A 27,783-nucleotide genomic window follows, 5' to 3' on the forward strand; every position below is an offset into this window, starting at 1 on the left:
GAGGAGCAGCAGACAACTGGAGACTCAACAAGACTCACAGACAGAGAGACAGACAGACAGAGACAGGCAGACAGAGAGAGAGACAGACAGAGACAGACAGGACGGGGGAGACAGGTGGCAACAGGTGGATGCAGAGGACGGACAGGTGCAGCCACGATAAGCAGAAAAATGTCCTTTTTTGAGATGTGGAGGAACAAGAAGGAGGGAGGAGAGCTTCTGAAGAGAGCCAATCAGCTGAGACTTCGTCCTTCACAGCTGTAAGTGTGATTCTCTTTAAATATAGAGACAGCTCTGCTTTAAATACGGTGGTCACATGACCAGAGAACATGTTCCTTTAAAGACAGGTAGTGAGAGTGAGAATATTAACTGAGCTTTGAGATGTGTCTCATGTTTTAACGTGACGAAGGTTACCGTCCTCATCACTTCACACAGTCAGAGAACACTGCTGAGACCAGTCCTCATGAAGTCTCTCTGGAGTACTTGTTTTTGTTTAAGGTCCTCTTCTCTACTCCCCGTCTCCACACAGGAGGCGGTTGCTAGGTGACAGTGGAGTTCAGGCAGCACTGCAGAAGACCAGGACGGCGTCTCTGCTGCCCCCTGTTGGTACGGAGGTCTTCAGACGTTTGACACCAGCTTCACTTCGGAAGATTCAACAACAACATGAAGATGAGAAGATGGAGCTCCAGACGAGGAAGAGGAGCAAAGAGGTACAAAACACACAAATCAATACCCAGGAATCAATACTAATATAATATAATACTAATGAATACTCTGAGGAGAACCATGCAGACTTTGAACCGACTCACGGGGCAGAACTTTAGACCTGCTGCCTGAAGAAGAACCACTTATATAAATAATGAATACATCATTTATGCTTTGATTTAAATACATCTTTAAGTTTAAGAATCTAAATCTATTAGAGTTCAACAACATTAACGGTTAAAACCAAATCCTCCTCTCTGATTGACAGGTAAAAGAGAACAACCAACCCAGACCAGCCAGTGACCTGGAGGCCGGGAAGCCCCTCCCATTCTTCTACGGAAACCCGCCCCCTCAGCTTCTGAACACCCCATTGGAGGAGCTGGATCCCTTCTACCAATCACAGAAGGTATGTCTCCCTTTAATAGAATCCTCATCAAAAGATGAAAAACATCAACTCTGACCTCGGACCTGTCTGTCTCTGTCTTTGTCTGTCTCTCTGACCTGTCTGTCTCTGACCTGTCTGTCTCTGACCTCTCTCTCTCTCTGACCTGTCTGTCTCTGACCTGTCTCTCTCTGACCTCTCTCTCTCTGACCTGTCTGTCTCTGACCTGTCTCTCTCTGACCTGTCTGTCTCTCTGACCTGTCTCTCTCTGACCTGTTTGTCTCTGACCTGTCTCTCTCTGACCTCTCTCTCTCTGACCTGTCTCTCTCTGACCTGTCTCTCTCTGACCTGTCTGTCTCTCTGACCTGTCTCTCTCTGACCTGTTTGTCTCTGACCTGTCTCTCTCTGACCTCTCTCTCTCTGACCTGTCTGTCTCTGACCTGTCTCTCTCTGACCTGTCTGTCTCTGACCTGTCTGTCTCTCTGACCTCTCTCTCTCTGACCTCTCGCTCTCTGACCTCTCTCTCTCTGACCTCTCGCTCTCTGACCTGTCTCTCTCTGACCTGTCTGTCTCTGACCTGTCTCTCTCTGACCTGTCTTTCTCTGAACTGTCTCTCTCTGACCTCTCGCTCTCTGACCTGTCTGTCTCTGACCTCTCACTTTCTGACCTGTCTCTCTCTGACCTGTCTGTCTCTGACCTGTCTCTCTCTGACCTGTCTGTCTCTGACCTTTCTCTCTCTGACCTGTCTCTCTCTGACCTGTCTGTCTCTGACCTGTCTCTCTCTCTGACCTCTTGCTCTCTGACCTGTCTCTCTCTGACCTGTCTGTCTCTGTTTGTCTCTCTGCAGACGTTCATCGTGCTCAGTAAAGACAACATAATTCACAGGTTTAATGCTGAGTCGACTTGTGGCCTGCTGAGTCCGTTCAGCCCGCTGAGAACCGTCGCCATCAAGATCCTCATGAACTCATATCCTTTGTGACCCTCTACTGAACTCAAGTAGTCCATTTGTTTTTTTTGTAGTTAATTGTAATTTTGTGTTAATAGTTTTGTGTCTTTTTTGATAGTTTAGTGTTATTATTAGAAGTTTTCTGTAATTCTTTATCGGTAGTGTTGTGTCTTTTTTGGTTGTCTAGTATCATTTTGGAAATTCAGTGTATTTTTGGGTAGTTTGGAGTAATTTTTATTGGTAGTTTTGGTAGTTCAGTGTCTTCTTGTTTTGTGTCTTGGTAATTTACCATCTTTTGGGGTTAGGGGTTTATTTAATTCTTTATCCGTAGTTTAGTGTCTTTTTTGGTTGTATATAATTTTGGAAATTCAGTGTCGTTAAGTGTAGTGTAGTAGTGTAGTTTGGAGTAATTTGTATTGGTAGTTTTGGTAGTTCAGTGTCTTTTTTGATAGTTTAGTATCTTTTTTTGTATATTGGAGTAATTTTTACTGTAAAAGGTAAAATCTTTTACCTTCACGCCATCTCATCGTGGTATATTGTGCCTCGTTCAGTGACCATCGTCATACATGTTCACAATGCATTGTGGGATACTTTGAGTCCCCTATTTAGGGTTTAATACTTCTCATTATACATTCAGAACTATGAAATGGTGAACTCATGATACTGTGAAACTGACTTTGGATTGAACTTTTCCTCAATTCATCAAAACGTTATTCAGTTTGTTCATCATGGTAACGATTCTGACCAACTGTGTGTTCATGACGATGACTGATCCTCCAGCATGGAGCAGGATAGTGGAGTGAGTAACACACACACACACACACACACACACACACACACACACACACACACACACACACACACACACACAGGAGGACCAAATAACATCTGGAAACAACAGAACTGATTCACAGCATAAAACTGTATTTTGAACAAAGAGTCAGCCTGTCCTCAGTGTCGATCTTTCATTGCATATAAAAGGTCACTAAAGTTCAGTTTGAACTTTGACCTCTTTGCAAAGTTTAAGTGCTGAATTGAATCTCTGTTCTCAAAGCTACATAATAAAGGTTGGGACACAAATTGAGCTTTGGGGTTTGACATGGTCACAGTGTGAGCTGTGATGTTGACTGCAGATGGCAATAGATAATATGAATAATAATGTTCTGGGTATGCTGTGTTGTACCCCAATGATATGATCAATGATATGAAACACTCTTCTGTCTTTGATGCAGTCACATAGCATCAAAGTAGAAAATACTATTTAAAATGTATATATATTTCACTTTATGCTTTATACTTTAAATTGATACTGATTCCATCTCAGAAGAAGGCCTTAAGATGAGGTTTTCTGGTATTGAACATTATCAATGTAAGAACAACACGACCATCTAATCCCTTTTTGTATGCTATCCTAAATGCTATATAAGCTTTAACTTTACAATGGGAGTGTTATTTTTGTTACACTTGTGTTCTATTTCAATTGATTGTATTTGGGCTGTATTTAAATATTTCTGTGTTTTTCCGTCTTTAAACAGACACGTGTTCACAGCCATCTACACGTTTGAAGCCATCATAAAGGTTGTTTCCACAGGCTTCTGTGTCGGGAAATTCACCTTCCTCAGAGATCCCTGGAACTGGCTGGACGTAATGGTGATCAGCACGGGGTAATAATCAACGATGTTCAACACATTTTAATCACAAACTTTGTAGCCTTTGTGTATCTCTTTGTAGTCTTTGTGTATCTCTTTGTAGTTGTCGTATATCTCTTTGTTGTCGTCTTGTATCTCTTTGTGGTCATCATGTATCTCTTTGTTGTCGTCATGTATCGCTTTGTAGTCGTTGTGTATCTCTTTGTAGTCGTTGTGTATCTCTTTGTGGTCATCATGTATCTCTTTGTTGTCGTCATGTATCTCTTTGTAGTCGTCATGTATCTCTTTGTAGTCGTCATGTATCTCTTTGTAGTCGTGTATCTCTTTGTTGTCGTCGTGTATCTCTTTGTAGTCGTCGTGTATCTCTTTGTAGTCGTCGTGTATCCCTTTGTAGTCGTCATGTATGTCTTTGTAGTCGTCGTGTATGTCTTTGTTGTCGTCGTGTATCTCTTTGTTGTCGTCGTGTATCTCTTTGTTGTCGTCGTGTATCTCTTTGTAGTCGTCGTGTATCCCTTTGTAATCTTTGTGTATCCCTTTGTAGTCGTTGTGTATCTCTTTGTAGTCGTCGTGTATCCCTTTGTAATCTTTGTGTATCCCTTTGTAGTCGTCGTGTATCTCTTTGTAGTCGTCGTGTATCTCTTTGTAGTCGTCGTGTATCTCTTTGTTGTCGTCGTGTATCTCTTTGAAGTCGTCGTGTATCTCTTTGTAGTCGTCGTGTATGTCTTTGTTGTCGTCGTGTATCTCTTTGTAGTCGTCGTGTATCTCTTTGTTGTCGTCGTGTATCTCTTTGTTGTCGTCGTGTATGTCTTTGTTGTCGTCGTGTATCTCTTTGTTGACGTCATGTATCTCTTTGTAGTCGTCATGTATCTCTTTGTAGCTCTTTGTAGTCGTTGTGTATCTCTTTGTAGTCGTCGTGTATCTCTTTGTAGTCGTCATGTATCTCTTTGTAGTCGTCATGTATCTCTTTGTAGTTGTCATATACAGTTGTGGTCAAAAGTTTACATACACTTGTAAAGAACATAATGTCATGGCTCTCTTGAGTTTCCCCGTTATTTCTACAACTCTGATTTTTCTCTGATAGAGTGATTGGAACAGATACTTTTTTGTCACAAAAAACATTCATGAAGTTTGGTTCTTTCATGACTTTATTATGGGTTAACAGAAAAAGTGATCAAATCTGCTGGGTCAAAAATATACATATAGCAGTGCTAATATTTGGTTACATGTCCCTTGGCCATTTTCACTTCAATTAGGCACTTTTGGTAGCCATCCACAAGCTTCTGGCAAGCTTCTCGTTGAATCTTTGACCACTCCTCTTGACAGAATTGGTGCAGTTCAGTTAAATGTGATGGCTTTCTGACATGGACTTGTTTCTTCAGCATTGTCCACATGTTCTCAATGGGATTTTAAGTCAGGACTTTGGGATGGCCATTCTAAAACCCTAATTCTAGCCTGATTTAGCCATTCCATTACCACTTTTGATGTGTGTTTGGGGTCATTGTCCTGTTGGAACACCCAACTGCGCCCAAGACCCAACCTTTGGGCTGATGATTTTAGGTTATCTTGAAGAATTTGAAGGTAATCCTCCTTCTTCATTATCCCATTTACTCTCTGTAAAGCACCAGTTCCAGTGGCAGCAAAACAGCCCCACAGCATAATACTACCACCACCGTGCTTGACGTAGGCATGGTGTTCTTGGGGTTAAAGGCCTCACCTTTTCTCCTCCAAACATATTGCTGGGCATTGTGGCCACACAGCTCGATTTTTGTTTCGTCTGACCACAGAACTTTCCTCCAGAAGGTCTTATCTTTGTCCATGTGATCAGCAGCAAACTTCAGTCGAGCCTTAAGGTGCCGCTTTTGGAGCAAGGGCTTCCTTCTTGCACGGCAGCCTCTCAGTCCATGGAGATGCAAAACACGCTTGACTGTGGACACTGACACCTGTGTTCCAGCAGCTTTTAATTCTTGGCAGATCTGCTTTTTGGTGGTTCTCGGTTGACTCTTCACCCTCCTGACCAATTTTCTCTCAGCAGCAGGTGATAGCTTGCGTTTTCTTCCTGATCGTGGCAGTGACAAAACAGTGCCATGCACTTTATACTTACAAACAATTGTTTGCACTGTTGCTCTTGGGACCTGCAGCTGCTTTGAAATGGCTCCAAGTGACTTTCCTGACTTGTTCAAGTCAATGATTCGCTTTTTCAGATCCATGCTGAGCTCCTTTGACTTTCCCATTGTAGCGTTTGTGGGCGTTTGTATCCAATGAGCCCTATTTAAATGGCCTCAGAGAAGTCACCAGCTGTAGTCACTCATAATCACTCACAAGAAGTTAAGAGGCCATGCTATGAAGCTCATTTCATTGACACAACTTTCTAAGTCACCAAAATTGCTAATTCATGTTGCTGTATGTATATTTTTGACCCAGCAGATTTTGTCACTTTTTCTGTTAACCCATAATAAAGTCATGAAAGAACCAAACTTCATGAATGTTTTTTGTGACAAAGAAGTATCTGTTCCAATCACTCTATCAGAGAAAAATCAGAGTTGTAGAAATAACTGGAAACTCAAGAGAGCCATGACATTATGTTCTTTACAAGTGTATGTAAACTTTTGACCACAACTGTATCTCTTTGTAGCTCTTTGTAGTCGTCGTGTATCTCTTTGTAGTCGTCGTGTATCTCTTTGCTGACGTCATGTATCTCTTTGTAGCTCTTTGTAGTCGTCATGTATCTCTTTGTAGTCGTCATGTATCTCTTTGTAGTCGTCATATATCTCTTTGTTGTCGTCTTTGTAGTCGTCATGTATCTCTTTGTAGCTCTTTGTAGTTGTCATGTATCTCTTTGTAGCTCTTTGTAGTCGTCATATATCTCTTTGTAGTCGTCATGTATCTCTTTGTAGTCGTCATGTATCTCTTTGTAGTCGTCATATATCTCTTTGTAGTCGTCATGTATCTCTTTGTAGTCGTCATGTATCTCTTTGTAGTCGTCATATATCTCTTTGTTGTCGTCTTTGTAGTCGTCATGTATCTCTTTGTAGTCGTCATATATCTCTTTGTAGTCGTCATATATCTCTTTGTTGTCGTCATGTAGCTCTTTGTAGTCGTCATGTACCTCTTTGTTGTCGTCATGTACCTCTTTGTTGTCGTCATGTAGCTCTTTGTAGTCGTCATGTATCTCTTTGTAGTCATCATATATCTCTTTGTAGTCGTCATGTATCTCTTTGTAGTCGTCATGTATCTCTTTGTAGTCGTCATGTATCTCTTTGTAGTCGTCATATATCTCTTTGTTGTCGTCTTTGTAGTCGTCATGTATCTCTTTGTAGTCGTCATATATCTCTTTGTAGTCGTTATGTATCTCTTTGTTGTCATCATGTATCTCTTTGTTGTCGTCATGTATGTCTTTGTTGTCGTTGTGTATCTCTTTGTAGTCGTCGTGTATCTCTTTATTGTCGTCGTGTATCTCTTTGTTGTCGTCGTGTATGTCTTTGTTGTCGTCATGTATCTCTATGTTGTCGTCGTGTATCTCTTTGTTGACGTCATGTATCTCTTTGTAGTCGTCATGTATCTCTTTGTAGCTCTTTGTAGTCGTTGTGTATCTCTTTGTAGTCGTCGTGTATCTCTTTGTAGTCGTCATGTATCTCTTTGTAGTCGTCATGTATCTCTTTGTAGTTGTCATATATCTCTTTGTAGCTCTTTGTAGTCGTCGTGTATCTCTTTGCTGACGTCATGTATCTCTTTGTAGCTCTTTGTAGTTGTCATGTATCTCTTTGTAGCTCTTTGTAGTCGTCATGTATCTCTTTGTAGTCGTCATGTATCTCTTTGTAGTCGTCATATATCTCTTTGTTGTCGTCTTTGTAGTCGTCATGTATCTCTTTGTAGCTCTTTGTAGTTGTCATGTATCTCTTTGTAGCTCTTTGTAGTCGTCATATATCTCTTTGTAGTCGTCATGTATCTCTTTGTAGTCGTCATGTATCTCTTTGTAGTCGTCATATATCTCTTTGTAGTCGTCATGTATCTCTTTGTAGTCGTCATGTATCTCTTTGTAGTCGTCATATATCTCTTTGTTGTCGTCTTTGTAGTCGTCATGTATCTCTTTGTAGTCGTCATATATCTCTTTGTAGTCGTCATATATCTCTTTGTTGTCGTCATGTAGCTCTTTGTAGTCGTCATGTACCTCTTTGTTGTCGTCATGTACCTCTTTGTTGTCGTCATGTAGCTCTTTGTAGTCGTCATGTATCTCTTTGTAGTCATCATATATCTCTTTGTAGTCGTCATGTATCTCTTTGTAGTCGTCATGTATCTCTTTGTAGTCGTCATGTATCTCTTTGTAGTCGTCATATATCTCTTTGTTGTCGTCTTTGTAGTCGTCATGTATCTCTTTGTAGTCGTCAGATATCTCTTTGTAGTCGTTATGTATCTCTTTGTTGTCATCATGTATCTCTTTGTTGTCGTCATGTATCTCTTTGTTGTCGTCATGTATCTCTTTGTAGTCGTCATGTATCTCTTTGTGGTCATGTATCTCTTTGTAGTCGTCAAAAGGATAGTTTTCAATAGTTGTCCCTCAGCCAGATTTAGTTTTATCCATTGTTACAACCTGGCTCCAAGGCTGCAACATAAGGGAGACAAGACGAGTGGAAAAGTAATAAATAGACATTTATTTAACAAACCAATAACCAAACTAACATTCAATCAATCAATCAATCGAAGCAGCAGCCGTGTCAGCCCAGGAGCGTCAGAGGAGAGGAGGAGCTGGGGTCTTTATACCTGGCACTCCCACCAGGCTCAGGTGTGTGTTGGCAGCTGATTAGCAACAAGCTGAAAGACAGATAAACAGAACATAGACCCCTAGTGGAAGGGAGGGGTCGTCACACCATTAAAACAACACTGATGATGATGGTGATGATGATGATGTGTTTCAGATTCATGGCGGGGTTTGTAGACTTTGGCAAAGTTTCTGTGCTGAGGACAGTTCCTCTAGTCCTAAAGATCATCACAGTCATCCCAGGTCAGTGTGTGTGTGTGTGTGTGTGTGTGTGTGTGTGTGTGTGTGTGTGTGTGTGTGTGTGTGGGGGGGGGGGGGGGGTGTGTGTGTCTATGTGTATGTGTGTGTGTGTGTGTGTGTGTGTGTGTGTGTCTGTCTGTGTGATATATGGCCTGAATTTTTGTTTAAAACATAAAAAATGAACAATCATTAACGTCAATACTTGTTTAATGACCAATACTTGACGATATCTACTGAAGTGATGCTAACCAGCATAATATTGTAAAATGTACCTGTAGAGGTAATAGTGAGTCACTGCAGTCTTTAGTTTAATGAGAGAAAGAAAACGTAGATTCAATCACGTTCGGTCCAAAGTGACAGAAACAAAGCAAAGATTTGGTTTCCATCCCGTTGGACCACCCCCCCACAGGTCAGACCCAGAGCTGAATATGAGTCGCTGCAGCTAACAGCTAACACGGTGAGGGGTTCTCCATAAGATGGCAGCATTATTCTGACCGGCAGTCAGAGTTTATGCATTCGTGTCCTGCTGTTAGTTTGTAGTTGGCTTTATTAATAACCAATGACTGTATCTAGATGGACTACTGTAGAATGATTTAGAGGTGGAATGCTGCCCCCTAGTTCTGTGGAGCATGTGGTCAGATGTGACACATTCCTCTTTTAAAGGCTGTTTTCATAAATGCTGATGTAGTGAGTCAGTCTTTCGACCCGCCCCCTCTCAGGTCTGAAGACGACTGTCGGAGCTCTCGTCCAATCACTGAAGGGACTCGCTAACGTCCTCGTTCTGATGGTGCTCGTCCTCAGCGTCTTGGCTGTGACTGGTCAGCAACTCTTCATGGGAAGTCTGATGAGCAAATGTATCATTTGGCCTGATCCTAATATCACTTTCCACAATATCACTACGGACCCTGGTATGATGAAGATGATGAAAATGATGATGATATTTAGATGATGCCTGTATTTCAGCTGTTGCCCTTCGTTTCTCTGGCAGTGAACTACTACTTCCTGCCCGGTCAGCGCGACGCTCCGGTGTGTGGAAACACCTCTGATTCTAGGTTCGTTCACAACACAGACACTTAAAAACAATGAGACCTGAAGACGAAGATGATGATGAAGGTGATGATGTGTTCAGGCACTGTCCGGAGGGCTACACCTGTGTGAGGTGGGGAAACAACCCAAACTACGGCTACACCAGCTTTGACTCGTTTGGATGGTCTCTGATGTCTGTGGTCAGAATCCTGAGCAAAGACTACCTGGAAGACCTGGTGCAGTTGGTCCGTAACCCTAACCCTAAAATTAAAAGTGTAATAACAACAAAAACAGGGCCTCTCTCTCTCACCTCTCTCTCTCTCTCTCTCACCTGTCTGTCTCTCTCCCTCACCTGTCTGTCTCTCTCCCTCACCTGTCTCTCTCTCTCTCACCTGTCTCTCTCTCTCTCACCTGTCTGTCTCTCTCCCTCACCTGTCTCTCTCTCACCTGTCTCTCTCTCACCTGTCTCTCTCTCTTTCACCTGTCTCTCTCTCACCTTTCTCTCTCTCTCACCTGTCTGTCTCTCTCACCTGTCTCTTTCTCTCACCTGTCTCTCTCTCTCTCACCTTTCTCTCTCTCTCACCTGTCTGTCTCTCTCACCTGTCTCTTTCTCTCACCTCTCTCTCTCTCTCTCACCTGTCTCTTTCTCTCACCTGTCTGTCTCTCTCACCTGTCTGTTTCTCTCACCTGTCTCTCTCGCTCACCTGTCTGTCTCTCTCACCTGTCTCTTTCTTTCACCTGTCTCTCGCTCACCTGTCTCTTTCTCTCACCTGTCTCTCTCGCTCACCTGTCTGTCTCTCTCACCTGTCTCTTTCTCTCACCTGTCTCTCTCCCTCACCTGTCTGTCTCTCTCACCTGTCTCTTTCTCTCACCTGTCTCTCTCCCTCACCTGTCTGTCTCTCTCACCTGTCTCTCTCTCTCACCTGTCTCTCTCTCTCACCTTTCTCTTTCTCTCACCTGTCTCTCTCGCTCACCTGTCTGTCTCTCTCACCTGTCTCTTTCTCTCACCTGTCTCTCTCCCTCACCTGTCTGTCTCTCTCACCTGTCTCTTTCTCTCACCTGTCTCTCTCCCTCACCTGTCTGTCTCTCTCACCTGTCTCTCTCTCTCACCTGTCTGTCTCTCTTACCTGTCTCTCTCTTACCTTTCTCTTTCTCTCACCTTTCTCTTTCTCTCACCTGTCTCTCTCTCTCTCTCTCTCTCTCTCTCACCTTTCTCTCTCTCTCACCTGTCTGTCTCTCTCACCTGTCTCTTTCTCTCACCTGTCTCTCTCTCGCTCACCTGTCTGTCTCTCTCACCTGTCTGTCTGCAGACGTTACAAGCAGTAGGAAAAGTCCACCTGACCGTCTTCGTGCTCGTCTTCTTCCCCGGCTGCTTCTTCGTCCTCAGCCTCGCTGTGGCGGTCGTTGCCATGGCGACCAGTGAGCGGGAGGAAGCCGGCATCGCCGAGCTCAAACGGAGAGAAGAAGAGTTCGGTCACATCCTGGAAGCGATAAAGAGGAGAGAAGACGAGGAGGTGAGATCCGTTCAGTTCTCACACCTTGTTCACGTAAATAAAGCTTTTATTAAAATGTGTTGTTGTTACGGCAGGAAGCCTGCAGGGCGGCGCTCTCACCGGAGTCTGATGGTGAAAACACAGAGAGCATGGAAGGTACACGCACACACACACACACACACACACACACACACACAAGGACACACACACAGACACACACATACACATGCACACAAACATACACACACACTTATTACATTTATTCACTTCCGGTTCCTTCGTCTGTAAGTCAGACATGAGTCAGCATTAACACAAACACTTAGTTCTACGATGGAGAATACTTCAGTAAATATGCCTCTCACAAATATCCCTTTGGCTCTTTTGAGGGAACCAGAATAACGCTGACTTCCTGTTGGCCTCAGAGATCCACTATGTTGTGTTTCAGAGGACCAGAGGTCGTGTTCTTCCTGCTGGTTTGTCTTCGCCAACTTCCTCCTGAAATGGAACTGTTGTGGCTGTTGGCGGTGGCTCAAACAGCGGCTCTATACCTTCATCACGAGCCCGTTCTTCAACCTCGGGGTCATCATCTGCCTCATCATCAACATCGTCTTCATGTGTTTGGAGCATTTTCCAATGACGGCGCGCTTCACTACTACGCTGAATGAAGCACAACTGGTCAGTTCTAGCCAAGTTTGAAACTTTAAAGTGGAAATGAAACGAATGAAATGTTACAAGTTACACTGATTCTCTTATCAGCAATTATAAAACATAACATATATATATACATATATATATATATATACATATATATATATATATATATATATATATATATATATATATATATAGTATACATATACAGTATATACATATATATACATATATATATATATATATGTATACTATATATATGTATATATATAGTATACATATACATTATATTAACATACTTTATTAAGTTTCTGGATCAGTTTTGGAAGAACTCATATTCCGTCTCTTCTAAATTTCTACCGCTCTGATTGACTGACTGACTGTCGTCAAAGCAACAGCAGCTGATGCTCAAGAGTATTGTAGTATTTCAGATTAGATCAGAAACAAAGTGTGAATAATTCAAAATGTTTACTTGACATCGTCAAAAGAGCCTTTAAATGAACATTAATAACACAGAATCACACTGAACAGCACAATTATTCAACAAAACATGGAGGAGGAAAAGGGAACGAAGCACCAAGAGACCTATTAAAGAATCAGGTGACAATGAGAATAAAGACTTTACCACCACGAAGAAGACTGATAGAGCCAGCCTCTGACCCCTCACCCCTGACCTCTCACCTCTGACCCCTGACCTCTCGCAGGTCTTCACAATGATCTTCATAGCTGAGATGTTCCTCAAAGTCGTGGCCATGGACCCGTACGGATACTTCCAGGTCAGACTTCCTGTTTATCGCCAGCACAGTGTTGATGACTGACGGATGTTACCGTGGTAACGTGTGTCTGTTGCCCTCGTTACAGGTGAGCTGGAACGTCTTCGACAGCATCATCGTCTTCGTCAGCCTGCTGGAACTGTCTGTCAATGACGGTCTTCGCTGGTTATTAGTGGTCAGTGTGACATCATCATCATCACCACATCAAAATGAACAAATACTTTTATTAAGTACTTTAAAGATAACAATATAAATAATATTACTGTTCTCCTGTACAGATGAGAGTGTTCAGGCTGGCCAGGTGGTGGCCGTCCTTCCACACGTTGATAAAGATCATCTGGACCTCGTTTAGGGCTCTGAGGAACCCGACTCTCCTTCTGCTCATCGTGATCTTCATCTTCAGCGTGGTCGGCATGCAGCTGTTCCAGCAGGACTACAAAGACCACGTCTGTCGCATCTCAGAGACCTGCCTTCTTCCTCGTTGGCATTTCACTGACTTCTTCCACTCGTTCCTCGTCGTCACCAGGGTTCTGTTTGGAGAGTGGATCGAGATCACCTGGGACTGCATGGAGGTCTCGGATAAGACCACGTGTCTGATCTTCTTCTCAATGTTCCTCGTCATCGGAAACCTGCTGGTGAGTCTCGGCAGGTTGACCTATTTGGACCTGAGCCTGGATCCTGTATCTCTCTAATCCTCTGGTCCAGCAGGTCAGCTGTAGCTCTAACAGATCCATGTCTGAGGTCAAAGGTTCCGGGTTTTGGTCTTTCTAGAAGATCGGCCCAAATATCATGAAAGATCTCAGTTCACTGTAAGTTTAGGTTGAGTACACAGTGTTACAGGTACAGGTCCTGAATCTCATTCCTGGCCTTATTGCAGGTTCTGTATCTGTGGCTGACTGTGTCTCCACCCTTGTTGAAGGTCCTGAATTTGTTCTTGAGTCTCTTTATTTTGTTCCTAACTTTGTTCCCGGACTTGTTTCAGATGTTGAATTGGTTCCTGGCCTTGTTTTAGGTCCAGAATCCACTCTTGAATCGGTTTGCTGCTCTTGTTTCAGGTCCTGAATCTGTTCCTAGTATTTCACAGGTCCTGAATCTGTTCCCAGTCTTCTCTTGACTTGTTGCTGGCCTTGATCCAGATCCCCAGTCTGTTGTTAACCTCGTTGCAGGATCTGAATCTGTTCCAGGCGTTGCCTCAGGTCCTGAATCTATGTCTTACTTTCTTCTTGGTCTTGTTTCAGGTCCTGAATCTGTTCCTGACCTTGCTGCTGAGCTCGTTCAGCACTGTTTGTCTGCTGGATCCAGAAGAAGAAGAACAAAGCACCCTGCAGATCACTATCAGGCAGATCAAGAGGGCTTTGGGGACTTTACTGGGAAAGAACACACATGTGAACCCAGACCATCCAGGTAAGACCAGACCTGGACCTGGAGCAAACTATTTATAAATGGACTTTTCTGTTGTTGATGATATTGGTTTGCTTTTGTTTGGTTGTGATATTTAGTTTTTGTTATTTTCTGTATTTTGAATGTTTTTGGATCTGTTTCTTTTATCTTGAGATGAAACCTTCTTAATAAGTGGAGAACGTTTTTAATAGTTCTTAAATATCGTTCACTATAAATCTCTCTTATGACTGAATATACTTTATTTTAGAGGTAGACAATAAGGAAGTCACCAGGAAGAAGTATCTGCACTTTACCTCTGTAGCCTCAAACCCGCCGGTGTCAGAGGTCAAGGACCTCAACGGTGACCATGGTTCCCAGAGGGTCCCCACCGCCGAGGCCGAGAGAACTTCTGAAGAGGAAGAAGAAAAAGAGAACAAAGTAAACTGTTTTCAGTGATATTTAACAGTTCACAATCGGTGACTAACACATTAATCAAGAGAAGAGAAGTGGATGAAATAAACAAGAAGATAATAATACAATAAACAACAACAGTAGATAATTAATAGGAGGTTTATCTCACCAAGTTGTACAGAGACTCCAGTCAACAACATCAGCATTTTAAGCATTATTACTTTTGTATTATTCTAATTTTACATCAATCAAGTTTCACCTTTTTCAATAAAGGGCTCAGTGTTAACAACTCCATAAATTTAACTTTCTGAAATCTAGAGCTAATTAGTGATGCTGACCCTGGGCTCCTCCAGGACTCTGTGTTAGCAGGTCTTCCATTAGTGATGCTGACCCAGCAGGTCTTAGTCCCATTAGTGATGCTGACCCTGCAGGTCTTAGTCCCATTAGTGATGCTGACCCTGGACTCCTCCAGGACTCTGTGACTGAAACATCTCTACAACCACTGGATGGGTTGTGATGAAGCCTGGTTCATCTTTCATGTTCCCCTCAAGATGAATTAGAATAGCTGTGTTGATCCTCAGACTGCTGTTTCATGAATAAACTTCATGTGTTCAATGTGTTTGTTCAGAGACATCCTGAAGTCCAGCAGCACAAAGACCCTGAGAACCAGAATGGAGACCCTGAGGACTGCTGCAGCGACAGTATGAGTCTTTCTGTAAAAGTGATGAAAAGCAGGAGTCAGTGTCAATAACAGCCCTGATAAGTGTGTGTGTGTGTGTGTGTGTGTGTGTTTCAGAGTGTTACCGTTGCTGTCCATTCCTGGACATAGACACGTCCCATGGCCGATGGAGGGTCTGGTCTAACTTCAGAAGAGCCTGTTTCGCTATTGTGCAGCACAAATGCTTTGATATCCTCATCTTCTTCATCATCCTGCTGAGCAGTGTAGCTCTGGTAAATATATATAATGTGATATATTATTATTATAATATCAGGCACTAACATCAGTGTGTTTGTGAACAGGTATTAAAGGACGTCCACACACCTGGTCAGGTACTAACATCAGTGTGTTTGTGAACAGGTATTTTAGGATATTACACACCTGGTCAGGTACTAACATCAATGTGTTTGTGAACAGGTGTTTGAGGACATAACACACCTGGTCAGGTACTAACATCAGTGTGTTTGTGAACAGGCATTTGAGGACATTCACCTGCAGCACCGTCAGGTGTTGAAGACAGTTTTGGTTAGAGCGGATCAGGTGTTCACCTGTCTTTTCCTCATGGAGATGATTCTCAAGTGGATCGCCGTCGGACTCAAGAAATACTTCAGCGATGCCTGGAGCTGGATTGACTTCCTCATTTTACAGGTGAGAAGAGGTCCATAACCCTGATTATTGGTAAGATATTGATGATTGTAAACTGTAGCGTGAACTGGATTGTTTCTACTAGTTACTTTTGGTTAATCTGGTCCCAGTATTGTTTCTACTAGGTATTAATAGTTAAAATGGTTCCAGTATTGATGTTAACACTGTGTTGTCTCTTCCAGGTGTTCCTGGTGTCTATAGCTGTCGACACATTTGGATTTTCTGAACTGGGAGCCTTTCAGTCTTTGAGGACTTTGAGAGCTTTGGGGCTTCTGAGGGCCATTTCTCGCATCCAGGGCCTGAGGGTGAGACCGCACTTCAAAGACAGACATATGGACAGACAGTGTAAACACAGACAGACAGGCAGCAAGTCACAGACAGATAGTATGACCTGTCTCCCTTTCCTCCCGTCTGTGTGCAGGTGGTGGTGCAGACTCTGATCCGGACTGTCCCGTCCATGTTGGACTTCATGCTGGTGGCTCTGGTCTTCTGGATGGTCTTCAGCATCCTGGGAGTGAATCTGTTTGCTGGAAAGTTTTATTACTGTTATAATGAGACGGCAGACCAAATCTTTTTGCCTGAGGTTGTGAACAACAAGTCGGACTGTTTCTATCTGATGATGGAGAACTTCACTGAGGTCCGCTGGAAGAACACACACTTAAACTACGACGACGTGTTGAACGGTTACCTGTCGCTGCTGCACCTGGTCAGTCTGAACACTTGTAGTCTGAACACTCAGTCTGAACACTCGTAGTCTGAACACTCAGTCTGAACACTCGTAGTCTGAACACTCGTAGTTTGAACCCTCGTAGCCTGAACACTCAGTCTGACAAAAACTCCCAAAACGTTTGTGTGTCAATCAAATAAATTAAATGATTCACTTCACTGTTTCATATTTATCCACAAAGATGTTGATCATGTAGATATAGTTGTTTTATATATATATATATATATATATATATATATATATATATATATATATCATTTAGTTCAGCAGTACCTGACACATTAACCTGAGTTTACATTAGAAACAAACTTCATCCAGTGTTTTCATGGAGGACTTGTGTGTTTCTCTGTCAGGCGCTCTCAGTCGACTGTGTGGACGTCATGTACGCCGCTGTGGATGCCACATGGGTCAGTACACCAACTGTTACTTTATTGGTAGTAAATAGTTATGGTTATGGTCATAGTTATGGTTATTGTTATGGTAATAGTTATGGTAAGTCTGCAGGAAATTAATGCAATGTTACGTCTTCTAAAGCGATGGAAACACAACTGTGTGTGTGTGTGTGTGTGTGTGTGTGTGTGTGTGTTTAGGTGGATTCACAGCCAGTCTTTGAGTCCAACACCTACATGCACCTGTACTTCATCGGTTTCATCATCAGCTTCTTCTTCACTTTCAACTACTTCATCAGAGTCATCATCGACAACCTGCAAAGACAAAAGATACGTCTTTATATTGAGAGACAGACAGGTTTACAGGCTGACAGACAGACTGATTGTCTTAACGTTTGTCTTTATTTTGGTGTTTATGTTTGTTTTAACTATTGTCTTTACTTATGTCTTTACGTTTGTCTTTACGTTTGTCTTGATATTGGTGTTCATGTATGTCTTTACTTTTGTCTTTACTCTGCAGGGAAACAGATTTTTAAGACAAAGCAACTGCAGAAATATTGCCAGTCTGCTAAGAAACGTATGATGGAGCCTCAGAAACCTGTTCCACGACCTCAGGTGGGTTTATTTACTTTCCGTCTCACGGTGTAAACTGTGAATAAATTCATAATAAACTGTAAATAAATTCATAATACACTGTAAATAAATTAATGATTAACTGAATAAACTGAATACATTCATAATAAACTGAATAAATTCATAATAGGCTTTCACTGATTTCTATGAGTCGTATGTCCCTTTGACATCATCTGCTTATTTTTTCATGTAGAATTGCCTCCAGGCTCGGCTCTTTGACCTGGTGACTAAACGGTCTTTTCAAGTCTTGGTGGTGGCGGTGATCTGCCTGAACATGGTGACCCTGATGGCGGAGTCATACCGGCAGACCTTTGAGACGGAAGTCATTCTTGCCTGGATAAACTTCTTCGTCATCATCCTCTACTTCACAGAGTTCATTGTGAAGATCATCGCGCTCAGACGGCACTACTTCACCAACAGCTGGAACATCCTGGACTTCCTGGTGGTCACTGTCTCCATCATAGGTGAGTCTGTCATTGTTTTGGATTCATTTAGGAGCATCACATGTTTTAAAATATAAAGTACAAACATAGGATTAAAGAGAATTCTTTTGTTTTGTTCAGGCTCACTTTCAACTCTTGCAGGTCTCACTCCCAAACCTCCCAACTGTTGTAGCTCTCACTCCCAACAGTGTATGTCTCACTCCCAACAGTGTCTCACTCCCAAACCTCCAAACTGTTGTAGATCTCACTCCAAACTGTTGTAGGTCTCACTTCCAACTGTTGTAGGTCTCACTCCCAAACCTCCCAACTGTTGTAGGTCTCACTTTCAACTCTTGCAGGTCTCACTCCCAAACCTTCGAACTGTTGTAGCTCTCACTCCCAACTGTTGTAGCTCTCACTCCCAACAGTGTAGGTCTCACTCCCAACAGTGTAGGTCTCACTCCCAACTGTTGTAGGTCTTACTCCCAAACCTCCCAACTGTTGTAGGTCTCACTTTCCAACTGTTGTAGGTCTCACTCCCAAACCTCCCAACTGTTGTAGGTCTCACTCCCAAACCTTCCAACTGTTGTAGGTCTCACTTCCAACTCTTGTAGGTCTCACTCCCAAACCTCCCAACTGTTGTAGCTTTCACTCCCAACTGTTGTAGGTCTCACTCCAAACTGTTGTAGGTCTCACTCCCAATAGTGTATGTCTCACTCCCAACTATTGTAGGTCTCACTCCCAACTGTTGTAGGTCTCACTCTCAACTGTTGTAGGTCTCACTCACAACTGTTGTAGGTCTCACTCTCAACTGTTGTAGAGCTCACTCCTAACCCTCCCAACGGTTGTAGGTCTCACTCCTAACCCTCCCAACAGTGTAGGTCTCACTCCAAACTGTTGTAGGTCTCACTCCCAACTGTTGTAGAGCTCACTCCCAACGGTTGTAGGTCTCACTCCCAAATGTTGTAGAGATCACTCCCAACTGTTATAGGTCTCACTCCCAAACCTCCAAACTGTTGTAGATCTCACTCCAAACTGTTGTAGATCTCACTCCAAACTGTTGTAGGTCTCATTTCTAACTGTTGTAGGTCTCACTTCTAACTGTTGTAGGTCTCACTCTCAAGTGTCGTAGGTCTCACTCCCAAACCTCCCAACTGTTGTAGGTCTCACTTCCAAACCTCCCAACTGTTGTAGATCTCACTCCAAACTGTTGTAGGTCTCACTCCCAACTGTTGTAGAGCTCACTCCAAACTGTTGTAGGTCTCACTTCTAACTGTTGTAGCTCTCACTCCCAACTGTTGTAGGTCTCACTCCCAAACCTCCCAACTGTTGTAGGTCTCACTTCTAACTGTTGTAGCTCTCACTCCCAACTGATGTAGAGCTCACTCCAAGCTGTTGTAGGTCTCACTTTCAACCCTCTTAACTGTTGTAGGTCTCACTCCCAAACCTCCAAACTGTTGTAGGTCTCACTCCCAACTATTGTAGGTCTCATTCCTAACCCTCCCAACGATGTAGTTCTCACTCCCAACTGTTGTAGGTCTCACTCTCAACTAAATCAGTGTCCCTCTGCGTCTGATACCGACACACCACGCATTTAACTAACACCAACGTAAACAAACCAAATTCATTATTAGTCGCTCAGTGCAACTGATGTACAGTAGTATAAAGATGTCAATAATTATTGATTGATTGATTGATTGATTGATTGATTGATTGATTGATTGATTGATTGATTGATTGATTGATTGATTGATTGATTGATTTTTTGTTTTTATTTTCAGGAGTGTAGTTACAGCTCTGCTTCATGCTCTTAGATGCTTGTTTGGAAAAGGAAATGTACTTATGACTTCTGGTGACTAGTAGTTCTTTTGATTACCAATGTTGAATGCACTTATTGTAAGTCGCTTTGGATAAAAGCGTCTGCTAAATGACTGTAATGTAATGTAAATTGGAGGATTTAGATTTTTTTGAAGATGTGTCAGATTATGAAGGCACACTTTTCACTTTAAGGGACTTGAAAATTGCTCTTGCAGATGTGTGTCTTTAATTTCATTATTGTTTTTTGTACACCATTGTAAATCTAGAATATTCTTTGGGAATTCATGATTGTTTAATAACTCAAACTCTTTCTCTCTGTCCCTCTCTAGGGATTTTTTTTTATGACCTCATGGAGAAATACTTTGTGTCGCCTTCTTTCTTCATGATGCTGCGAGTGGTGCATATCTTTCGTATCCTCTACTGGGCCAAGGGGATCCGGAAGCTGCTTAATGCCTTCATGATGTCACTTCCTGCCCTCTTCAACACTGGCCTCCTCTTCTTCATCATCATGTTCACCTCCTCCGTCTTCTGCATGTTTAACTTTGCCTATGTGAAGAAGGAGATTGTGTTCAACGACATGTTTAACTTTGAGACGTTTGGGAGCAGCATGATCTGTTTGATACTGATGACTACTTCAGGTTCATGGGGCGGTTTTCTGATTCCCATCATGAACACTGAGCCGGAATGCAATCCCTACATGGAGAACCCAGGATCCACAATCAGGGGGAACTGTGGCAGCCCGGCAGTCGCCATCGTCTTCATGGTCACCCACGTCTGCCTGACCTTCCTGCTGGTGGTCCACCTGTACATCATCGTCATCCTGGAGACCTTCAAGTCCGAAGACGCAGAGCCGCTGAGTGACGACGACTTCCAGATGTTTTATAAAACCTGGAAGAAGTTTGACCCAGAAGCCTCGCAGTTCATCCAGTACAGGTGAGTCCTTCTCCCTCAAGTATGGGTGAGTCCTTCTCCCTACAGTACAGGTGAGTCCTTCTCCATACAGTACAGGTGAGTCCTTCTCCCTTCAGTACAGGTGAGTCCTTCTCCCTACAGTACAGGTGAGTCCTTCTCCATTCAGTACAAGTGAGTCCTTCTCCCTATGGTACAGGTGAGTCCTTCTCCCTTTAGTACAGGTGAGTCCTTCTGCATACAGTACAGGTGAGTCCTTCGCCCTACAGTACAGGTGAGTCCTCCCTTCAGTACAGGTGAGTCCTTCTCCATACAGTACAGGTGAGTCCTTCTCCTTACAGTACAGGTGAGTCCTTCTCCCTACAGTACAGGTGAGAAAAGGCAAACTCCCGGAGGACCTTCTTAACTTCCAAGCTCTTCTTTCCACTTTTTCCTCCTCTCTATCTACTGCTAAAGCTGCGTTCTTCCGCTCTAAAATCCTAACCTCTGCTTCCAATCCTAAAAAACTCTTTGAAACTTTCACTTCACTCCTCCAACCCCCACCCCCTCCTCCTACTTCCTCCCTTCTCCCTGATGATTTCGCCAACTTCTTTGACAAGAAGGTAAATGATATCAGATCCTCCTTCTCTCAGCCCCTCTCTCCCTGTCCAATCCTGCCCCCACAGCTCTCCCTCCCATCTCCACACCCCATCTTACCCTTTCTGGCTCCTCTCTCCCCTAACGCGGTCCTCAACCGCCCCACCACGTGCTCCCTTGACCCGATCCCTGCCCCTCTTCTTCAGTCTATTGTGACTGAACTCCTTCCTTTTCTCACCCACCTCATCAACACATCTCTTGTTTCAGGATGCTTTCCCACGGCCTTCAAGACCGCCAGAGTCACCCCCCTTCTGAAGAAACCATTACTTGACCCCTCTGATGTCAAGAACTTCAGACCGGTTTCTCTTCTACCCTCTCTATCCAAAACACTTCAACGTGCTGTCTTTAACCAACTGTCTTCCTATCTCCACCAAAACAGCCTTTTGGACCCACACCAGTCCGGGTTCAAAGTGGGTCACTCGACAGAGACAGCCCTCCTTGCGGTGACAAAGTCGCTTCACGCCGCGAGAGCTAACTCTCTCTCCTCTGTCCTGATTCTCCTGGACTTGTCTGCGGCGTTTGACGCTGTGAACCATCAAATCCTCCTCTCATCCCTCGAGGGGATGGGCGTCTCAGGCTCTGCACTCTCCCTGTTTGCATCCTACCTGACGGGTCGATCCTACCAGGTGACCTGGAGGGGGGCCGTGTCGGAACCACGCATGCTGACTACGGGGGTTCCGCAAGGGTCAGTCCTGGGCCCCCTTCTCTTCTCGCTCTACACAACATCTCTGGGTTCTGTTATTCGCTCACATGACTTCTCCTACCATTGTTATGCCGATGACACCCAGCTGGTCTTGTCATTTCCGTGCATCGCTGCATGTTTGGCTGACATCTCGAAGTGGATGACGACACACCACCTGAAGCTCAACCTAGACAAAACTATGCTACTGTTCCTCCCGGGGAAGGGTTGCCCGCACCGGGACCTGTCCATCACCATTGATGATACCGTGGTGACGCCAACTCGGACTGCGAGGAACCTGGGTGTGACCCTGGATGACCAACTGTCACTCTCGGCAAACATTTCATCCATTACACGCTCCTGCAGATTCCTGCTCTACAACATCAGGAGGATTCGTCCCTTCCTGACTGACGAGACGGCGCAGGTTTTCATCCAGGCTCTTGTCATCTCCCGCCTGGACTAGTGCAACTCTCTACTCGCCTGAGCCCCGGCGTCGGCCATCAGACCTCTGGAGCTTGTCCAGAAAGCCGCAGCTCGTCTGGTGTTCAATTGCCCCAAGTTCTCCCACACAACTTCCTTTCTCCATTCTCTACACTGGCTACCTGTAAGAGCTCGCATCCAGTTTAAGACTCTGGTGCTAGCCTACAGGGCAGTGAAAGGAACAGCTCCTTCGTATCTCCAGGCCATGGTCAAGCCTTACACCCCCGCCCGACCACTTCGCTCTGCTGCCTCGGGGCGATTGGTTGCCCCGTCGCTCAGAGGTCCTGGCGGCTGATCGACCCGGTCACGGCTGTTTTCTGTCCTGGCCCCACAGTGGTGGAATGAACTTCCCACTGACGTCAGGACAGCGGAGTCGCTGCCCATCTTTCGGCGCAGGCTGAAAACCCACCTCTTCAGGAAGTACTACCCTGAGCCTTCCACTTAGCACTTATTGTATTCATACTAGCTTGTTGCACTTATTGTATTCGTATTACTTATAGCACTAACTGTTTTTCTTTTTTCTGCACTGTACTTTGGCTCTGAGTTATGCTCTGCTTCATGCTCTTAGATGCTTGTTTGGAAAAGGAAATGTACTTATGACTTCTGGTGACTAGTAGTTCTTTTGATTACCAATATTGAATGCACTTATTGTAAGTTGCTTTGGATAAAAGCGTCTGCTAAATGACTGTAATGTAATGTAATGTCATATTCTCACATGTTACTCTGAACAAGCTTTCGTGGTCTGTCGTGGACTCTTATGGTCTCTCCTGTGTTCCACAGTGAGCTGTCAGATTTCTGCGACGCTCTGCAGGATCCTCTGAGGATTCCTAAACCAAACCCCATCAAACTGACCCACATGGACCTGCCTCTACTTCCTGAAGACAAAATCCACTGCTCGGACGTGCTTCACGCACTCGCCACACAGGTGACGTTATCTTTATTTTTATTATCATTGTTGTTATTATTATTATTATCATCATTGTTTTCATTATTATTATTATTGTTGTTGTTATTATAAATCTTATACTCATTATTATTATTTTTATTATTATCATTTTTATTATATATACAGTATACTTATATATATATTCCATATATGTACAGGTGCTGGGTGACTCAGGAAAGATGAACTCTCTCAAAGCTAGAATGGAGGAAAAGTTCAAGGTTTTATACTATTCTATTATTTTTTATTTTATTCTACTCTACAACATTTTATGTCTTTTTGTTTTTGAATTATATTTTATTTTATATTCTATTCTGTAGTTTTTACCTGTTATCTAAACCCAGCAATGTTTGACCAAAGCAGAAACCTCTGGTGCTGAGAACTTTAGCCAAAGTCAAAAACTGCAGTTCTTCAAATTTGGGGGATCCAAATCCACTTGGGGATCAAAAAGCAAGTCAATCGCCATAGACCTCTATGTTAAAATGCCCAACTTTACAGCAGAAGCAGCAATCGTCCGTCCATGGAAACAAACGATATGGTTATCTCACACAGGTTTAACAGTTATACTCATATTTAGTTTGATTACGTGTCTTGTATGACGACTTTGACCCGATTGCTTGCATTCGTCGCTGCTAGTTCTGAGTTTTAAGGAAATTTATCATTGGTGTGTTGGAGTTAGCTGATGGTGGATCGTATTCAATCGATCACATTAACAACTGTGGTTGTTGCAGATCTGAACTCTACTGAGAGCGCCTCTCTAGTCTTTATTTTACCTTCAGTTCTGAATTATTTTATTAGGTGAAAGGAGGCGATTGGTCAAAACATGCAAACATTAAATTGGCAGTCATTTATTGGTTCATTCTTGCAGATGTGAGTTATATGTATATATGTATATATATATATATTCATTCATTCATTCATCTTCGTCCGCTTATCCGGGATCGGGTCGCGGGGGCAACAGCTCCAGCAGGGGACCCCAAACTTCCCTTTCCCGGGCCACATCAGCCAGCTCTGACTGGGGGATCCCGAGGCGCTCCCAGGCCAGTTTGGAGATATAGTCCCTCCACCTGGTCCTGGGCCTCCCTCGGGGTCTCCTCCCAGCTGGTCGTGCCTGGAACACCTCCCTAGGGAGGCGCCCAGGTGGCATCCTCACCAGATGCCCGAACCACCTCAACTGGCTCCATTCCACGCAAAGAAGCAGCGGCTCTACTCCGAGTCCCTCACGGGTGACCGAACTTCTCACCCTATCTCTAAGGGAGATGCCAGCCACCCTCCTGAGGAAACCCATTTCGGCCGCTTGTACCCACGATCTAATTCTTTCGGTCATGACCCAGTCCACATGACCATAGGTGAGGGTAGGAACGAAGATTGCCCGGTAGATAGACCGTCACAACGGTTTCGGTTTCTTTTCGTCACAACGGTGCGGTAAAGCGACTGCAATACCGCCCCAGCTGCTCCGATTCTCCGGCCAATCTCACGTTCCATTGTTCCCTCACTCGCGAACAAGACCCCGAGGTATTTGAACTCCTTCACTTGGGGTAAGGACTCATTCCCTATCCGGAGTGGGCAATCCACCGGTTTCCTGCTGAGAACCATGGCCTCAGATTTAGAGGTGCTGATCCTCATCCCAACCGCTTCACACTCGGCTGCGAACCGATCCAGTGAGTGCTGGAGGTCACAGCCCGATGAAGACATCAGGACCACATCATCTGCAAAAAGCAGCGATGCAATCCTCAGCCCACTGAACTGTAAACACTCCTCCCCACGACTACGCCTCGATATACTGTCCATGAATACCACAAACAGGATTGGTGTCAAAGCGCAGCCCTGGCGGAGGCCAACCCTCACCGGAAATGAGTCCGACTTACTACCGAGAACCCGGACACAGCTCTCGCTTTGGGCATACAGGGATTGGATGGCCCCCAGAAGTGGCCCCCTCACCCCATACTCCCGCAGCACCTCCCACAGTATCTCCCGGGGGACCCGGTCATACGCCTTCTCCAGGTCCACAAAACACATGTAGACCGGATGGGCGTATTCCCAAGCCCCCTCCAGGATCCTTGCGAGAGTGAAGAGCTGGTCCGTTGTTCCACGGCCAGGACGGAATCCGCATTGTTCCTCTTCAATCCGAGGTTCGACTATTGGCCGAACCCTCCTTTCCAGCACCTTGGAGTAGACTTTACCAGGGAGGCTGAGTAGTGTGATGGGCAACTCCAGAGAAGAAAAGAGTCCAACCCCTATCCAGGAGTACGGTTCCAGAACCGATGCAGTGCGTAGAGGTAAGCCCCACCAGATCTAACTGGTAGCGCTCCACCTCCCGCAAAAGCTCCGGCTCCTTCCCCCACAGAGAGGTGACGTTCCACGTCCCCAGAGCCAGCCTTTGCTGCCCGGGTCTGGTCCGTCGAGATCCCTGGCCTTCACTGCCACCCATGGGGCAGCGCACCCGACCCCAGCGGTTCCTCCCGCAAGTGGTGAGCCCACAGGATGGAGAGGAGGGAGGTGCCACGTTGCTGCTTCGGGCTGTGCCCGGCCGGGCTCCGTGGCAAACCCGGCCATCAGGCGCTCGCTGTCGGGCCCTCCGACTGGGCCTGGCTCCAGACGTGGGCCTCCGGGCAGGGTCTCCTCGACTCTTCTTCGTTCTTTCATTGGGGTTTTTGAACCATTCTTAGTCTGGCCCTTCGCCTGAAACCAATTTGCCATGGGAGACCCTACCAGGAGCTCTAGGCTCCAGACAACATAGCCCTCAGGGTCATGAGGGCACTCAAACCTCTCCACCACGTTAAGGTGATGGCTCCCCGGATATATATATATCACCATATATATATATGTCACCAATGGGACATTTAGTTTGGCCAACAGAGCTGCAACCTGTAGAGTACAATACGTAGCCAACCAGACAATACAGTGGTACACTAAACACCAGACCTATCTGGTCTTTATATATAGATTATTCTATATATATATATATATATATATATATATATATATGTATATATATATATATATATATATATATATGTATATATATATATATATATATATATATATGTATATATATATATATATATATATTCATTATTGTTGCCTACAGATGTCATGTGAACCAATCAGCAGCAGTCTGCCGGGGAAACAGGAAGCCATGGCGGAAACAGCGATCCAGAGAGCAGACAAGAACCATGATGAAGAGACGGCCGTCGAGTCTGTGGATGTTTCAGCTTTACAGTGAGTTCTGCTCCGTCCTGTAATGCCCCTGACTTCCTGCCAGATGAGAACCTGAAGGACTCAATCATCACCTGTGGACTTTCCTCTCACGTCAGAGACACAAATTAAAGTTTGCTAAATCGATTCTGAGCTTTCCCTCTGGCTTTGAAAACATTATTCCTGTGACTTTACTTCCTCACAGAGCTCAGTCTTTGTTGATATTAAACTTTACAAATAAACTTGATATAACTACTAATCCAGGTTATGATTAGCATTCATATAACACTGACTGTAATTGTAGGCTATTCGTCTATTTCATAATCCTCATTTTGTGTAGTTTTGTCTTGTATCAGATAAGATCCAGATCTGTGTCTCTGATTACAGACTTTATTATATATAACATTATATAACATTAACACATAAACATTCGCATTTTATAGACATTTAAAAAAGTTAGTATTATAAAAGTAACAGCATTAAAAAAAGTAACATTACCATAAAAAAGTAAAGTTTGTATTAAAGTAATAAAGTGGTGTTGCACCCTTCAACATACATACAACCAAAAATATGAGTCCAACTGATCAATTGATTATTGGTTCTTAACCACACGCTCTTTAATATGTTTACTTTAACCAAGACATCCTTCTACTGTCACAGTATCATATTTTATTATATATCTTTACTTTGTTATAAAGTTCTACTTCATTATACATTTTATTATATTTTATATTTTTATCATATTTTACAGTTTTTATTCATTTTTACTTTATTCTAGTCTACATTTTGTACGGAGTTTTGTTGTGCAGCGTTGATATTTTGCTGTTGATGCTATCTCTCTTTTACATAAATGTAAAACTAAATAAATGCAGCTCAAAACATTTCACTTTTTTTTTCAATATTCTTTTTAACTGCTAGCTGTCACAAATACATGATAAGCCCCCACAGTGGTTCTCTGTATCAGCCCTGATGACCAGCAGCTGGAGGCAGGAAGACATTTAACAGGTGAGTGATACAACATGGAGGTTACTGCTCGGGTAGGACTCAGGTAGGACTCAAGTAAGACTCAGATAGGACTCAAGTAAGACTCAGGTAAGACTCAGGTAAGACTTATGTAGGACTCAGATTTGACTCAGGTAGGACTTATGTAGGAGTTCTGTCTTTCCTGAGAAAATGA

At 43.8% G+C, this 27,783-nt stretch overlaps 1 protein-coding gene across 2 annotated transcripts; it reads left to right on the forward strand.

The window, feature by feature from the left end:
• Positions 1–27,487, forward strand: LOC137881147 (sodium channel protein type 4 subunit alpha B-like). Of its 2 annotated transcripts, XM_068722931.1 has the most exons (31): positions 1–257; positions 527–707; positions 971–1,108; positions 1,932–2,049; positions 2,739–2,829; positions 3,566–3,694; positions 8,593–8,678; positions 9,395–9,583; positions 9,664–9,727; positions 9,805–9,946; positions 11,012–11,215; positions 11,290–11,350; positions 11,640–11,869; positions 12,550–12,621; positions 12,707–12,793; positions 12,897–13,253; positions 13,857–14,022; positions 14,267–14,436; positions 15,038–15,110; positions 15,206–15,360; positions 15,602–15,775; positions 15,955–16,077; positions 16,194–16,478; positions 16,853–16,906; positions 17,090–17,218; positions 17,402–17,503; positions 17,715–17,985; positions 20,091–20,694; positions 23,246–23,390; positions 23,570–23,629; positions 26,500–27,487. In XM_068722931.1, exons 1-31 carry the CDS (start codon positions 169–171, stop codon positions 26,632–26,634), a joined length of 4,884 nt encoding a protein of 1,627 aa, XP_068579032.1. In that variant the 5' UTR covers positions 1–168; the 3' UTR covers positions 26,635–27,487. The 2 variants fall into 2 exon arrangements, with proteins under 2 accessions (XP_068579032.1, XP_068579033.1); XM_068722932.1 differs by lacking the exons at positions 1–257; positions 527–707; positions 971–1,108; ... (1 more) ...; positions 2,739–2,829; positions 8,593–8,678 and having other exon boundaries at positions 3,608–3,694.
• The last annotated feature ends 296 nt before the right edge of the window (positions 27,488–27,783 follow it).

The sequence above is a fragment of the Cebidichthys violaceus genome, unplaced genomic scaffold, assembly GCF_023349555.1.
Source record: "Cebidichthys violaceus isolate CVI_PGR_0920_01 unplaced genomic scaffold, fCebVio1.0.p SCAF_3, whole genome shotgun sequence".
NCBI lineage: Eukaryota > Metazoa > Chordata > Actinopteri > Perciformes > Stichaeidae > Cebidichthys > Cebidichthys violaceus.

Bases quoted from the DNA above. Each gene is read 5' to 3' on its own strand.
- LOC137881147 (XM_068722931.1), top strand. From the start codon at position 169: ATGTCCTTTTTTGAGATGTGGAGGAACAAGAAGGAGGGAGGAGAGCTT. The intron at 11,870-12,549 runs GTCAGTTCTAGC...GACCTCTCGCAG, and splicing joins CGCTGAATGAAGCACAACTG to GTCTTCACAATGATCTTCAT. The intron at 14,023-14,266 runs GTAAGACCAGAC...ACTTTATTTTAG, and splicing joins TGTGAACCCAGACCATCCAG to AGGTAGACAATAAGGAAGTC.